This window comes from Macrobrachium rosenbergii, chromosome 45, assembly GCF_040412425.1.
Source record: "Macrobrachium rosenbergii isolate ZJJX-2024 chromosome 45, ASM4041242v1, whole genome shotgun sequence".
Classification (NCBI taxonomy): domain Eukaryota; kingdom Metazoa; phylum Arthropoda; class Malacostraca; order Decapoda; family Palaemonidae; genus Macrobrachium; species Macrobrachium rosenbergii.
Window position 1 is genome coordinate 9079078 of NC_089785.1, and position 15674 is coordinate 9094751.

The 15674-nt window shown below is 37.3% G+C and overlaps 1 protein-coding gene across 1 annotated transcript; it reads left to right on the forward strand.

Annotated features, from left to right (window-relative positions):
- The first annotated feature begins 14145 nt into the window (after positions 1 to 14145).
- Positions 14146 to 14803, forward strand: LOC136829926 (DNA-directed RNA polymerase II subunit rpb1-like). The gene is made up of 2 exons (XM_067089100.1): positions 14146 to 14511; positions 14642 to 14803. The coding sequence occupies exons 1-2, from the start codon at positions 14146 to 14148 to the stop codon at positions 14801 to 14803; spliced, it is 528 nt and encodes a 175-aa protein (XP_066945201.1).
- Positions 14804 to 15674: the final 871 nt, after the last annotated feature.

The following is a 15674-nucleotide window of genomic DNA, read 5'->3' on the forward strand; positions in this document are numbered from 1 at the left end:
GTAAATCAGTACCAATGTCTGGTGGGATCAAGAAAAAACTAAGTAAAAAATGTACTGAAGTCTCTTCGGCACAGTCGAGTTTTCTGTACAGTGTATAATCAAGGCCACCGAAATAGATTTATCTTTCGGTGGTCTCAGTATATAATGCTGTATGAGCCGCGGCCCATGAAACTTTAAACTACAACCCAGTGGTGGCCTGTCCTATATCGTTGCCAGACGCACGATTATGGCTAACTTTAACCTCAAATAAAATAAAAACTACTGAGGATAGAGGGATGCAATTTGGTATGCTTGATGATTAGAAGGTGGATGGTCAACAATTTGCAGCCCTCTAGCCTCAGTAAGTTTTAAGATCTGAGGGGGGACACTTTTGTGAGGACAGACAGACAAAGCTGGCACAATAATTTTCTTTGACAAAGAACTAAAAAGGGTAAAGGCAACCAAATTAAGTCTAAAAGGCTGGCAGAGAAATTGGAATGCTGTACCTTTCTGGTGTTACCCTTTCACAGCAGAAAACCAATAAGCCATTCCCCACAAACTAGCTGGTGCTCTAGAGAAGGAGAAAACAACAGCTGCTGGCGATTTCAGCACATAACTGCAGATTAAGGATAAACTAGATAGAAGCGGTTTCATAAGCAGGGTTATCTACCTGCCTTCGTCCACTCCACTCCATGCGTGCTTCCTGGATACAAATGATCTCCAATGCAACATGTATTCTCCCCCCACCTTCTCTACTTGGTCTAATGGGAACCTTTAAGTTTATCACGCTTCTCGTAAGACCCTTGAACTGTCTATCATTCTGACACTTCCGTGAAAATAACAGTCCGCCGCCTTCCTTTTCTAAAATACTGCAATACTGTATTCTGAGTACGGAAATGAAGGCAGCCTTTGGACGAGGCATCCGCTGTGGTGTATATGTAACTGCGAGATCCCACCGAGCAGCTTCAAGACTGCCCAATCATCATTTCCCTTTCTGCTTCCATTCAAAAGCACAAACACCACATGGCAGGGGCATCAGGCAACCACAGGAAACCCACCTCACAGCCATTCCCTAGCAAGACCTCACTGAAAACCTCTCCTCCTTAGTGCAGGTTCGAGGCTGACGCCTTGGAAGGTTGTGAGTGATATCAGGTAACCCACCAGGGTACCTGCCACTGCAGCCCACAACACCTGCCCATCCGTGTGCTTTTCTGTTGGTCCCAGAAGCAGGCTACATCACGTGACCCAGACCACACAATGGCCCAACAAAAATAGCATCGAATTCATTGTTTTCATCTGATTATCCAATTAAGTCTTACGGTGCTGTATTATTCATCCCTTAAAATTAAATCAAGATTTCATTAACACCTGTCGACACTGTTAATTAATCCCCTGTAAGCTGGATGTTATATATTACATTGAATATTATCGCTAACAGCAATATATATTGTTTATTACCACAACTATCTTAAAGCTGAATCGGCCTGGGAGGTTGAACCAGCAGATCGGTTTCCTCGTCATTTTTGTACTGAGGATCTCGACTGCTTACATCAACAGAATTTGCTTCTAACATCAATAGAATTTGCGATGACAAGAAAGCATCTCAGGTTTCGATGCTGAAATACTGTTAACTATTTTACGGTAATTTATAGAAGTTCCTATACGATGGTAACCAATGAAACCTGCATATCCCCAAAAATGGCGGCTAGTTTTTAACAGAGTATTTGCGATGCTCTGAAATACTTTCAACGGAAACTAAAAACACAACATTTTTACCAGATAATCCCATAAAATTTTTGAATTGAAAGAATTGAATATAGAATTTAGTAACACTGGGACCTGAAACATTCAGCGCTGAAACGGAAATTGACAGTATAAATTGAAAGGTGTAACTGATTTTTAGTTGCACTAGTATCAATTGTTAGAGGGTGCTAAGATGGAAGAAAGAAATATGAACGGAGGTAGAGTAAAAGGAACGAAAATTTTCAACGGAAGGCAAAAAAGAACCTTAATTAATTTGACAGAGCACCGCATGTGGTGCACTGATAATCCCATAAAATATTTGAAATTCCCAGCCTTAAAAAAACCCTTTAGATGGCGCTTAGTTCAACCTACTGTTTTTCATTCAAAATCCGAATAAAGGCTGCAACCCCTTCCACCTAATGCAACGAAGGAACCACCAACCAAAAGACGTCCCAGCTCTTATAAAGTTCTTATAGAAAATTCTCAAGTTTCGATTAATAATAGAACCAACTCATTCTCAAGACACCACAAAATTTTGACCCTCCTTGTCACCAACAAATAATAATAATAATAATAATAATAATAATAATAATAATAATAATAATAATAATAATAATAATAATAATAATAATAATAGAGGCTTATTTTTGAAAGAAAAAAAATGAAAATTCAGACCTATAACAATAATGAAAAAAAAGAGGCCACCACAGTTTAAACACATTTCCAATGAATGAAATACATTTTTTCATTCAAAATCTGGCCAAAACAAACGGGAAACACTGTACACACCAAATACGACAGAAATTAATAACCGCCGAGGAACTCACAATCCAAAAATAAAGTTTTACAACCACACAACGTGCACGAAATTATTATCGATTAATAAAATATTTTGGAACCTCCCACAAACTAACTCTCAACAAACTACATGATCCCGAAAAAATCGTAGAAAAAAAATATATTGTGGTAAACAAGAATAAGAGTAAACGTACAAGAAATAAATGAAGGAACACTTACGCCGTCATTGGCAAAGTTCTTGAATCATCAACGTTAGCGGTGATTTACTCAAAGACCTTCCATGCTTGTATTACACGACACTGGGGCACAATTTCCTGGAATGGAACTTTTGTTTTTTATAACACTCACATGGGCCTTCCCTTGATCCTCCTTAGCTATCTATATTGTCTAGCTAATGAATAGTTACAATATAATCAGCGAAAATTGTGAGAACTTTAACGCACTTGTTTAATGAACGACAACTGACCACTAAGTGAGAACTGTAGGTTCTTGGGGCTGAGTAGCAGTGGGTATGGGGGGAGGGGGGAGTAAGCTGATGCCAAACTTCATTCTGATTTATCCTCAGGTAACAAAAACTTTACTCTTTCAAAACTGAACATTTCATATAATAGAATTATACTTAAAAAAAATACAGGAGCAAATGCAATATAATACTGATAACATCAGAATTAATATTTTCTCTAAAGAGAGCTACTACTGCTTACGTGAAGTTACACAGCAAGCGGTTGGCTAGTACCAACCTCTCGTCAAGTTCCCATAAACAACAAAAATATTAACAACACTGAAAATCGCATAAAGTATACATATAACACATTTCAAATGGATTACAAGTAAGCATAAAATTAATATACACAGAAAATAATCTTCTTCTTTTTAACGTGCATTTTCCCATTTTTGTATGGGGTCAGCACGATGCCTTCTTTTTAAAGGACTTTTGATTTGGCTTTTTGGGTAGACCTGTAGTCTCGATCGGCTGCCCTGCCTGACATCGCTTAGACCCCGGTAGCGTATGATTCATGTATCATACCCGACCCAACGCCCTTTCTTCCCAGCAGCGAGTTGTTGCGCGGGTAGGGCGAGAGTTCGAGACGATACACAGAAAAATAATAACAATGATAAAATAGTAATGACCAGAGAGTCAGTTCTGTTGGCATTCCCTAAAAACCATCCACCAACCAACAGAGTGACAAGAGGAGCACGCGGGACGGACCCATAGAGGCGAAAGTCCCTCTAAATAACATACTTTTCTCACCCTTATGTCTCTGCGCCTCATATGCCAGTCCTTCACTAAAACTCATTTTAAAAGACTGTTTTTGAGGCTAAAAATAAATACTCGACCAGGATTTGTGTTTAAATGTCGTATTGTTTTTACGCATATTCCAGTGATATTCATGTATCATTAGTGAGGAGTTTGATTACTTTCTTTGGTATTACAGAACCATCGTGTCATAAGTGACACCGCTCCCGCCTCCTCACCCGCCCTTTTTTTTTTGGTATCGTGGGACTTTTCGATCACAATTTGTGAATTGCAACAGAAGTCACCGGAAGTCATTTACTGATCTATGCCCGCTTTCACACCAAGGTGGCACGTCGCACGTGGCATGGCACGTAGCACGTCACCTGAAAACGAACATTAGGAAATCTATGAAACCTTTCTCACCGAGGTGGCGTGATTCGTCGCATGAGCCACGTGCGACTTGCACGCCACTCCGACACTGAACATGTCGGCTTTCTTTTTTTTTTTTTTTTTAAGTGTGCGGCTTGCCACCCCGGTCTGTACTGCCAAACATTAATGGAACTTTCACTTCCAAACTTATTATTAGACGATGTAGTATTAATTTTTATTTTATTTTAATAACAAGATATACAATAAAATGAAAAGTTTTGGATGTATGGCACATGCTGATTAGTTTTCAAGAGACTAGACAGATTTGCGCAAGCACATGTGACGACAACACTGCCTGATGAGAGGGACACGCAGCCTTGTAGGAAGCAGTTGTCTTTTGTGCTTGCTCTCGTGCACAAGTACGAGTATGCCTCTTCCAGACAACGAACTATTTAACATAAAATTTGCAGAAGCTGTGGAGAAATACAAATTTCTGTATGACACAACATCACCTCAGTACATCTCGAAGGATGAACAAGACAAAAGGCATTCGGTAAAAAAAAGCTGGAACCTCTCTTCATCGAGCTCTAGTTGCTTTGCCCATATTTAGCTCATGCACAAAAATGTCTTGTTACCTCAGAGACGCTGAACATCTCTTATATTCTCAGTTTTGAAATCGCAACGTCATCAGTCTTATCTATGCCACATAATATAATGGGAAAGCGATCTTGTTCGTTATTAAAAAGGCTCAGTAGGAAGGTGTGAAGGTTACTATTGGTTTTGTCAACAAGTCTCGTCTTTCAGACGTTACTGTGAGCGTATTTCAGGACGACCTTACCAAACTTTATAAAACAACTTTTTCTATTCCACTGTTAATAAAAAAATAGTTGTAGTTTTTCATGTGTAACAAACTTTAGGTTTCCATGTCTCATAGATTGGTAATAGCAAGAAACTGTAGTTTGGTAGTTAAAGCTAGACCTATGCCTTCAAAATATTCATTTAGTAAGGTGTTACATCATTTAAACCTTATTCTAATTACAACTTAATTTCGAATAAACGAAAATAATTTGTGTGGTAAAAGTTATCGAATAATGCCAAGGAAAAAACACTAGTCTATAATGATGGTAACAAGGAAAAGAATCTTGTTCACGCAAACGCTAGGCTTATGCTTGTTGATTTGGCAGCTTTTTATTATTGCTTTGTCCTATTCTGAGGAACTACCTCATCCCAAATTAGTAAAAATTGTTTCCTTTGGTATTCCTCGTTTAAAAATTCTTTCCAGCTATCGTTCCAAAGCCTTAGAATAGAAAGAACGACTTTGCAGCCTTTTCTGTCAATGGTTTGTTCACAACATGCTTTCCAATATTTAAGATAAACAGAAATTAGAAAGAAATCTTCTTTGCTTCTACTGCAACAGATCTAAGAAAGATAATATTTCAAAATACATTGTACAGTAATGGTTAATTTACCTGTAATAAAATGACGCATTTTTATCAAAATTAAACGAGAGGTGTGGCGGAGGAGGACAAAGAATAGCACCGTGAGCTGCACCGGGAGTTCCTAAATGGCCGCCGAGGTCACACGCTTGACACGGAGATCGCCACCCATGCCACTGACGCTCTGTGGTCAGACCCGAAGGCTGCTCGCCATGTCACAAATTATTTGCTTTGGTGAATAAATAAAGTTCGATGTTATTTTGAGTCCCAGATGAAGAAGGCGTTGAATAAGGGCACATTTTGTTCACGAGCTCTGTGAGGAGTCTTAAGAATCTTCTGACGTTTTTTTGTTCAATGGATCGCTTGAATGGAAGGAAAAGCCACAAGAAAAAGTCTAATATAATAAAATAGTTTTCGTATAATTTTCATAAAAATCTAATTGCTTTTTTTAATGTGTTTATATTTATATGTTATTTAAAAAATAAAAATCCATAAACTTTATCGTGTAAATTATGTTTATTGCATAGATTATTTCGAAGTGATCATTTAAATTGTAAAAAAGTGGCTAGCTTTATCGTACGGAAAGTTCACTCAGACTTGTCACATTGTCATTTGCTGGGTTAAATTTATTTTTGGTGTAAAAACCAGAAAGAACCAAAATATCAAAACTATAGTGGTGGGCGAATCCACCGAATTTTAGTAATCGCGATTGCTGAAATAATCGATTAATATTCGATTACTTGACTCATATCCTCTGTTTGAGAGTCTGAAGTTGTCTGTGGGTTGTCGTCTCGTCTGGACAGTGCACAAGCGCAGTTTGCATGCACAGACATGCACCACAATAGTCCAGTGTTGCCATGATCTTTTCCAGGGTTATCATACAGAAGCTAAAAAAATTATCGTTTTTTCCTTGGAATTATTGTGCACACCTAATTTCATATATATATATATATATATATATATATATATATATATATATATATATATATATATATGTATATATAGGTTATATATATATATATATATATATATATATATATATATATATATATATATATATATATATATATATATATATATCGTAATCGTTTCAAAACATCGATTACAATATATTTCTGGAGAGTAATCGAAACAATCGTTTGCAAATAGTCGATTATGCCCACCCCTACGAAACGGTGAAATAATAACAAACGCGAAGTCTGGTACCTCGAGGTACAGGTTACGGAAACACACGATCGCGTCAGTTCCACAATTACTATACTGCATTCCTTGTGAGGTGGTACTACCAATCGTTAACACCGCGTAGTGTAGATTAAAAACTTCCTTTTCTTATCCTTGATTTTTTTTTTATATATTCAATATTTTCTCTCCGCTTTTAGGCAGATAAAAATCCCCAAAACGAGTCTGAAAACAGAGTACGACAAAAGCTGCTTAAATTTCCTTCCTTGTCTAATAATTCTCCTCCTATTCTATCGTCCACCATCGACGCCTGAAACATTGCCGGCTTTTCTCTCTCTCTCTCTCTCATGCAAAATTGGTCCTGACTGGAGCGATTTTCTTGATTAAAGTCAATCAAGGATTTTGCTTTAATTTGCAAATCACTCGAACAGTGAGGCAGGTGACTCAAAAACGATGTTCTTGAACCATATTTGTAACAAAGTAGTAACTGCATAGGCTAGGCCTATGAAATTTATATATATATATATATATATATATATATATATATATATATATATATATATATATATATATATATATATATATATATATATATGGGAAATCTTGCTTTGGTTTTGATGAATCTCATCGAGTTAAATTCGAGAGGTAACTTGTTAGTCTCTCTCTCTCTCTCTCTCTCTCTCTCTCTTTCAATCCAAAAGCGGATAAGAAGGAAATATTGTTTGCCTTTCGTCTCGTGGAATTCGTGACTGGCTTTTTGTCACTTCAGTCTCGAATATGTCGACTATTTTCCCGTGGATTTGTCAATTCAGTGTCTCGAAGGTCCATTCTCTGCTATTTGTGTGTCCTTGTCCATTCAAATTGTTTTATTTTGATAAAAATTTAATTGAAGCTCTTAATTTGATTAGTATTTTGAGTGTGCAAATTACCATGAAACTTGTTTTGGGGACTACGTAGTTCAGTTGGGGTAATCCTCTCTAATTGTTATTCATTCTTTTTATGTTATTATCAAGCACTTTTCCTCATTCCAGTAATATCTTTACATTATTCTGACCTTCCTTAATTATGGCATTAGTCTCATATTTGGGGCATCAATTTGTGCTTTCCCTCTCGTTAGGATCAAATCAAAAGGCAGTCTATTTGACCAAGGGCTCCCCCCTCCCTCCCGTTACCTATTACCCAGTCCTCCCCTCATCCTCACGTAGCTCCTGTAAACCCCCTGCCCCCAAGGTCACTCCTCACATGTGGTGTGAGGAAATCCAAATCCCAAGAGTTCAACGGTCACGTGACCGTTCCTTCCCTCTTTCCAAAGCTCTGGAACTAAAGCCTAATAATTTCTGTTTGCCTTTGTTTCCAGGTCAACCCTCAATATTTTAATATCTTGCTTCTCGTTTATGATTTTTTTTATTAAGGGAGGGGGTTTGGGCAAGGTGGGTCATTCATATGCCCGACTCCATTCTCCTCTAGACTAGGAAGCAATAATATCTGGGTCTAACTGAATTGAGTGTTGCCCTTGACGTGGTCAGTCAAAGGCTCCTAAACGTTATTAACCTGTTATTTGATTTTCTGAGGAAACCTTACTCTGCTGGCGTTTTACAGAGCTTAATTTTCCTTTCGAAAACATAAATCCGTTAAAACTAGTTGATTATGTTCATTAGATACTAATGCTTCTTGACAGCTCAGTGTATATAAGCTGAAACTTTTTGAAAGTAATGCAACGGGACATGCAAATGTTTTATTGCTTTTGTTGCTTTTTTCCATTAATCATTAACATCTGTAAGCAGCCCAAATGAAAGACAATTTCGTATACACACTGCAGTGAAGGTGGCCTCGAGACCACGAGGCCGGATTCTTATGACCTCGGCCTAGACATAGGTTTGGACTTCGCAGCGCAGTGACTGATTCGGACTTGGTCTCGGTGTCTTCTGCCCTCGATGTTTTGGGCCGAGGCCACAGTATACTTCATGTATTTCATTGGTCTCGAGACCAAGAGGCCGGATTCTTCTGACATCGGTACAATCCCAGATCTTGACCTGGACACGCATCGACTGGCTCTTTTGACTTGGTCTCGTGCCTTATGGCCTCGATGATTTAGGCCTAAATCGAGGCCACAATATATTTCACGTATTTTAATAGAGCCTAAATGCCCACGGGTGAGAGCTGAAAGAACGTGACAGAACACAACTGCGCAGGGTGTGAAAAGTTTCCAGTTGGCAGAGTCTGCTGCCCCCTGTGACAAGGTGAAATCTTTTGATTTATTATCCTACCATTTTTGTTAATGTTAAAGAAGCCTCTGAAATACGTATGCAGATATTTTAGGACTAAACTGAAATAATTTCTCTAGAAGCTGTCAGAATACACAGTTGAAAATACTTGCTGAAAAGAGCCAGATAAGTGGCTGTGGATCTCGATATATAATTCCAGTTAAGATCCGTCGTGTTTTTAGTCTTCCGTAGGTTTAACATATAGTTATTTTGTTAAAGGCTTTAAGACAGGATTTACTCAACACATATTTGACAAAATCCCAAATACATTGGCTCATCCTAACATAAGAATTCTGAGTTTGATTCTTTATATTTACTCGTATTTCGGAAACCAAACAGACTTTTAAAGTTGAAAAGAAGTTCAGCTCAACACCAAAATTTGCAAGGTTGTAGGAATGCATTCAAACGAAAATGAATAATAATTATAATTAACGGAATAGTGCAAGGTTACTATTTTCCCAAATTTAGCAAAAGTGGAAACACGTAAACAATAAATAACTATTTTCGAAATCTGGAATGTTTTTTTTAAAGCTTGAAAACAAGTAAAACGCTAGTTTTGGAGGGTATCAATCATTGAAACAAGTGTGTGAAATGTCTATGCTCCCAAGATTCAACATAATTAAGCTACTCATTAGAATAGGTCGTAGACAGCCCATAACATAAAGCACTGCATCATTTCATAATTTAGAAAGATTCCAACCCTGAAATATAGTTATTATAAGCTTTATATTTTAATCAGTGCCATTTGTATTGGCACATTAATACACTGTTCATTATGTCCCTAGACACAGGACAAAAGAGCTGGATCTAATTTCTCTGAAACTGAAACCTGAGTCATTAAGTCGAGAGGGCGCTGGTTCAGATGAAAGACTCTGGAAGAGGAGAGAGAGAGAGAGAGAGAGAGAGAGAGAGAGAGAGAGAGAGAGAGAGAGAGAGAGAGAGAGAGAGAGATCTACATTTGCCTGTTTACGAGGCTCTTGCTAAAGAAAAAGTCATTCAGGAAATAACACCTTTGTTAGACGTCCCTTTGAAAATTACAGTGCATCACTTGGTGTTGTTTACGTCTTATATTATTTTCTATCGAAGCATCCGCCGTATGCAATATGTTGAGCAAAACCCAACAGTAAACTTAATTCTGGGATATATGATAACAGTTTGAAATCAAGGGTAAAAGAATAGTCATGTTCACATGCTTTGCTCAGTTTATTTGTGTGTTGTAAAGATACAATGCTCCAAATTTTTTGAAAACTTTGAAATACCGGCAAAGAATTGGAAATTCAATTTTGTTTTATTCTTTACTTTACAATACTCACTTGAGGTGGCAAGCAAGAAACTATCATTTCTAGGAATGTCTTAAATGATATTTTCCGAAACATTCTATTGCAAATACACAGTACCAAAACGAGCTAAAAATACTACTGACAGTAAATGAGGTTAAAACTACCACTGCCACAAAACCAGCAATACGAAGGCGACGCTCCTCCCAACGAAATTTATATTTCGTGAAAAGACATTTCCAGAAGCCCTTCAGAGCGGTTCCTTTGGTATATCGTAGTTTAACAGACCACTGAGCTGATTAACAGCTCTCCTAGGACTGACCCGAAGAATTGGATTTTTTTACATGGCTAAGAACCAATTGGTTGCCTAGCAACGGGACCTACAGCTTATTGTGAATCCGAACCACATTATGAAGAGAAATTAATTTCTATCACCAGAAATAAATTTCTCTAATTCTTCATTGGCCGGTCGGAGAGTCGAACACTGGGCCAACAGCACGCTAGCCGAGAGCTCTACCCACCCTCCAATGAAGAACTGCGGTTCCTTTAAGATCGCAACTAAAGAAGGAAAAAATTTTCATAATTACAGCCTCAGAGACAAAGCTACAATTTTTTTTTTATTACTCTCACAGCACACTTACACACACACACACACACACACACACCCACTTACAAGTTCCTCGTTGGTAGAGTGGGTTCCGTTCTCAGCTAGCACTCTGCTGGCCGCGAGTTCGACTCTCCGACCGGCCAATGAAGAATAAGACGAATTTATTTCTGGTGATAGAAATTCATTTCTCGCAATAAAGTGGTTCGGATTCCACAATAAGCTGTAGGTCCAGTTGCTAGGTAACCAATAAGTTCTTAGCCACGTAAAATAAATCTAATCCTTCGGGCCAGCCCTAGAAGAGTTGTTAATCAGCTCAGTGGTCTGGTTAAACTAAAGTACACTTAACTTTTAACGCCCACTTACACACACACACACACACACTTACACGCGCGCGTGCACAGATTTTTACAAGCACACAAGCTCGCTCATAGTCGAGACAGTGGGTCAGAGCCAGCCACAAGCAACGTACAATGTCCAAGGGAAATGACGGCAATGGTATTCTCTCTCTCTCTCTCTCTCTCTCTCTCTCTCTCTCTCTCTCTCTCTATTTGTCTAAATCCCTTCAACCCTGCATTGTGGAAATCCCACTGGAAACAAGGTTTAAAGTCTTTTTCAGGAGAGAAATATTTAAAGGATGGTGTTCTCTGCATAATTTGTTTTCCTAATGAGGTACAAAGATTAAAATATTCAAAATTTGGCAGAAAATAACTAAGAAGTTGTTCAATAATGAAAAAGGAATAACCGTCGCATTAATTCATGCTCACGAGATGAATGAATCGAGGGGTAAACACCTGTATGCACACATACATACGTAGACACAAATTTATATAGTATTAATATATATATATATATATATATATATATATATATATATATATATATATATATATATATATTATAGACCGTATATATACTGTAGATATATATATATATATATATATATATATATATAATATATCAATAATTATTAATTATTAATTTTCCATACATGAAAAAGCAGCAAAGATATAGCCGAACAAATAAAAAAATCTATATGTGCGTGTCACACTTATCGTTACCAAATACTGATTAGGTGAGCTGTTTTTTCCTCTACTTGTGTACCTGTACTGTATGAAGTGAACACAATATGTAAGAAATTTTAACTCATTGCGTTTCATAATGTGGTTGAAATCCTTGGAAAAGTGAAAATTTCAGACCAGGTACCAAGCACTTTGGAGTACTTTATACCCCAACGAAGTGTTCGTGATACACGGAAGTACTTGGTATTTGGTCTTCAATTTTCACCTTTCAAATTGTTATCTACGTATATATTTGTCACGTGCAGTTTGGTAACATATTACACACACACACACACACACACACACACATATATATATATATATATATATATATATATATATATATATATATATATATATATATATATATATATATATATACACACACACACACACATATATATATATATATATATATATATATATATATATATATATACATATATATTTATGTTATGCGTGCGCGTGTCTGTGTGTACTAGTATACACGCTATGTCTGCCTTAATTACTTCAAAAGTAATCCCTCTACTTTTCTGTATGCATCGACTCCTTCAGTTATTTAACGTCAAAGAAAGTTTTATGATCCAGAAAGAGAATCGAGTTCATTCCATTTCTCCATGGAATGAACTCGATTCTTTTTCTGGATCATAAAACTTTCCTTTTGACGTTAAATAATGAAGGAACTTACTGAGGAAGTCTCATGATAGATGAAACAGCCTCGTCAGACGAGGCTCTTTTATCTATCATGAGACTTCCTAAGTAAGTAGTGTGACCAAAGTTTAAAATCGGTTAGTTTTTATTACAACTTGCAAAGAAAAGTTTTGGTAATCTAAGACACAGCCTCTGATTGGATGTTAGGCCAGGTCTGTGAACCTTGTTTGAGGTCGCCCCCTCCCTCTCTCTCTCTCCCTCTCTCTTTCTCTCTCTCTCTCTCTCACACACACACACACACACACACACACACTTTATGTTATATAAAACATACATACATACATATACATATATATATATATATATATATATATATATATATATATATATATATATATATAAACTTCTATGGGTTTCAATTTGAGCGAATGAGATACAAAGGAGATGAAGTCTGCGAAAGCCCAAATATTTGAGAAGTAAAGGAATTATTATTTATCCTTGTGTCAACATTGCACATTTTATCCTTATCAAATTTACAATAACGTCATCTTATCTTATAAAATGCTCTTACACGTATCTATAATGTACAAAAGAGTAGTCACCAACCAATACATACTGTACATATTTATTATAAATCTGGTCGTTTCAGGGGAATACGCGCTCTCTATACAACTTTCAGATAAAGTTCAATTTCGTTGTTTAAATAGTGACTGACAGTGAAGATTGTACTTAGCAGAACAATGAAAACACAAGACCCATAAAAGTCGTGTTCTATGAGGCTCCCTTTCAAAGCAGTGACTGAAATATCATGTTTATGTTTTTTTAAATCGATTTAATCTTAATCATTAATTTTACTATGAGCTTTACATACAAAGTCAAATTTGATGTTTATATAAAAACAATAGAAAGAAATATTGAATAATCGGTTTTTTGAGTGCAATGAATAATTGAACAAATTTTCTCAATACAAATGACGTCATTACAAGTAATTTGAAATTTATAAAAATCAACAAAAACCAGTTAAACTACAATACAGAATTCTGCCATATTGCATTCCATTAACGACAAAATGTTTTTCCTCTTTTTTTTATTTTCCACTTCGTAATTTCACATAACGGCCCTTTAAGGCACCAATTAATCGTAAATAATTAACAAAAATAAATGGTATCAAAAACATTTTTATGAAATAATTTCCCATCTTCTCAAAATTTTGTAATGCACTTGACACACAAGGTTTTCATTTTGATATCTTCTCGTTGCTTTAAGTTGAATTTCCATTACAGAATGACGAATACATCACGTGAACTGGCGACATCATCTTTGCGTGAAATTTCTGAACTTCCGTCTGCATGGGATGCAAAACTAATACTTTGTTTCCACGCTTCAGTGTCCGGACTGGTCAAATTATTTAAAAGTTTAAAGTCAATCGCAATGTAACCGGTTATTTAGAATAAAATTCAAATAAAGATTTATTAAGATATTTAACCTGAGGGCAACTGAAGAGAGGCTTCCCGTTTTTCGTTGTTCCGGCACCTCACAAGTCCCCAATGCACCTCACAAGTCTTCCAATGCACCTCGCAAGTCTCCCAATCCACCTCACAAGTATCCCAATGCACCTCACAAGTCTTCCAGTGCACCTCACAAGTCTCCCATTCCAACTCACAAGTATCCCAATGCACCTCACGTCTCCCAAAGCACCTCACAAGTTTCCCATTGCACCTCACAATTCTCCCATTGCTCCTTACAATTCTCTCATTGCCCTTTATAAGTCTGTAATTGCAACTCACAAGTCTCCCACTGCACCTTACAAGTCTCCCAATGCACCCTCACAATTCTCCCAACGCACCTCACAAGTCTCCCAGCCACCTCACAAGTATCCCATTCCACCTCACAAGTATCCCAATGCACCTCATGCAAGTCTCCATTCCACCTCACAATTATCCCAATGCACCTCACGAGTCTTCCAAAGCACCTCACAAGTTTCCCATTGCACCTCACAATTCTCCCATTGCGCCTTAAATGTCAGTAATTGCGCCTTACAAGTCTCCCACTGCACCTTCCAAGTCTCCCAATGTACCTCACAAGTCTCCCAATGCACCTCACAAGTCTCCCAATGCACCTCACAAGTCTCCCATTCCACCTTACAAGCTTCCCAATGCACCTCACAAGTCAGCTAAGAGACCCCAGCGAGAGAAACGCAGGTGAACAGGTGTGCTTGACACACACACACACACACACACACACACAGAGAGAGAGAGAGAGAGAGAGAGAGAGAGAGAGAGAGAGAGAGAGAGAGAGAGCACATGTAAAATAATATTGAAATAATTCTTCCTTTTCTTCATCCTCTTCCTCTTCTTCTTCTTCTTCTTCTTCAGACTCTGACCATGAAATATTTCGACAGTTTTCGCCAAAGGAGTTCTGAGACAACACGCCATGGCTTAGAAATAATCTTAAATGGTACAATGAAAGTCGCCAAGCGACACCTATGTCATGGAAGCACCTTAACCCTCTTACGGAAATTTGAAAACAGAGAGCGCAAACAAACAAACGAACAAGATATGGCTTCCCGTTCAATGAAACCACTAAGTATATATATGCACTGCTTTCATCTTTTTATACACTTCCAGTCTAAATATTTTATCGATAGGAACAGAAATTCTATGGGAAACTGGGAGGATTTTTGATGGTCGTGTTGAACAAAACATTCGACTGATCTGAACTGTTGAAGCGAAGCGTCAACGTCCAAGTGGAAAGAGCTGCGGCGAGACCTCAGGTCGAATGCTCAGAGTGAACAGGAGATTATCCCCAGCTGATGTATTCAGGAGTGACTCCCTCTGGGACAATCGTCATATTTTGCCTGTATGGGTAAGCTTACTAACTGACATAAGAAAATATATACTTAATAATATTATTATTATTTGGAGTGAGACTTCGAATAGCAGTGACAATCTCGAAAATAGCTCCAAAATTTACATCGCAACATAGCCATGACTGGAATTGGAATTTCTAAACTCACCCAAAGAAACTTTCATTGAGTCAGTGAACAATTATCTGGAATTCCAAGAGTAATTACAAA

Coding starts and splice junctions, on each gene's coding strand:
- LOC136829926 (XM_067089100.1), top strand. CDS start 14,146: ATGCACCTCACAAGTCTTCCAATGCACCTCGCAAGTCTCCCAATCCAC. Junction 14,512..14,641: donor AGTATCCCAATGCACCTCAT/GCAAGTCTCCAT, acceptor GCGCCTTACAAG/TCTCCCACTGCACCTTCCAA.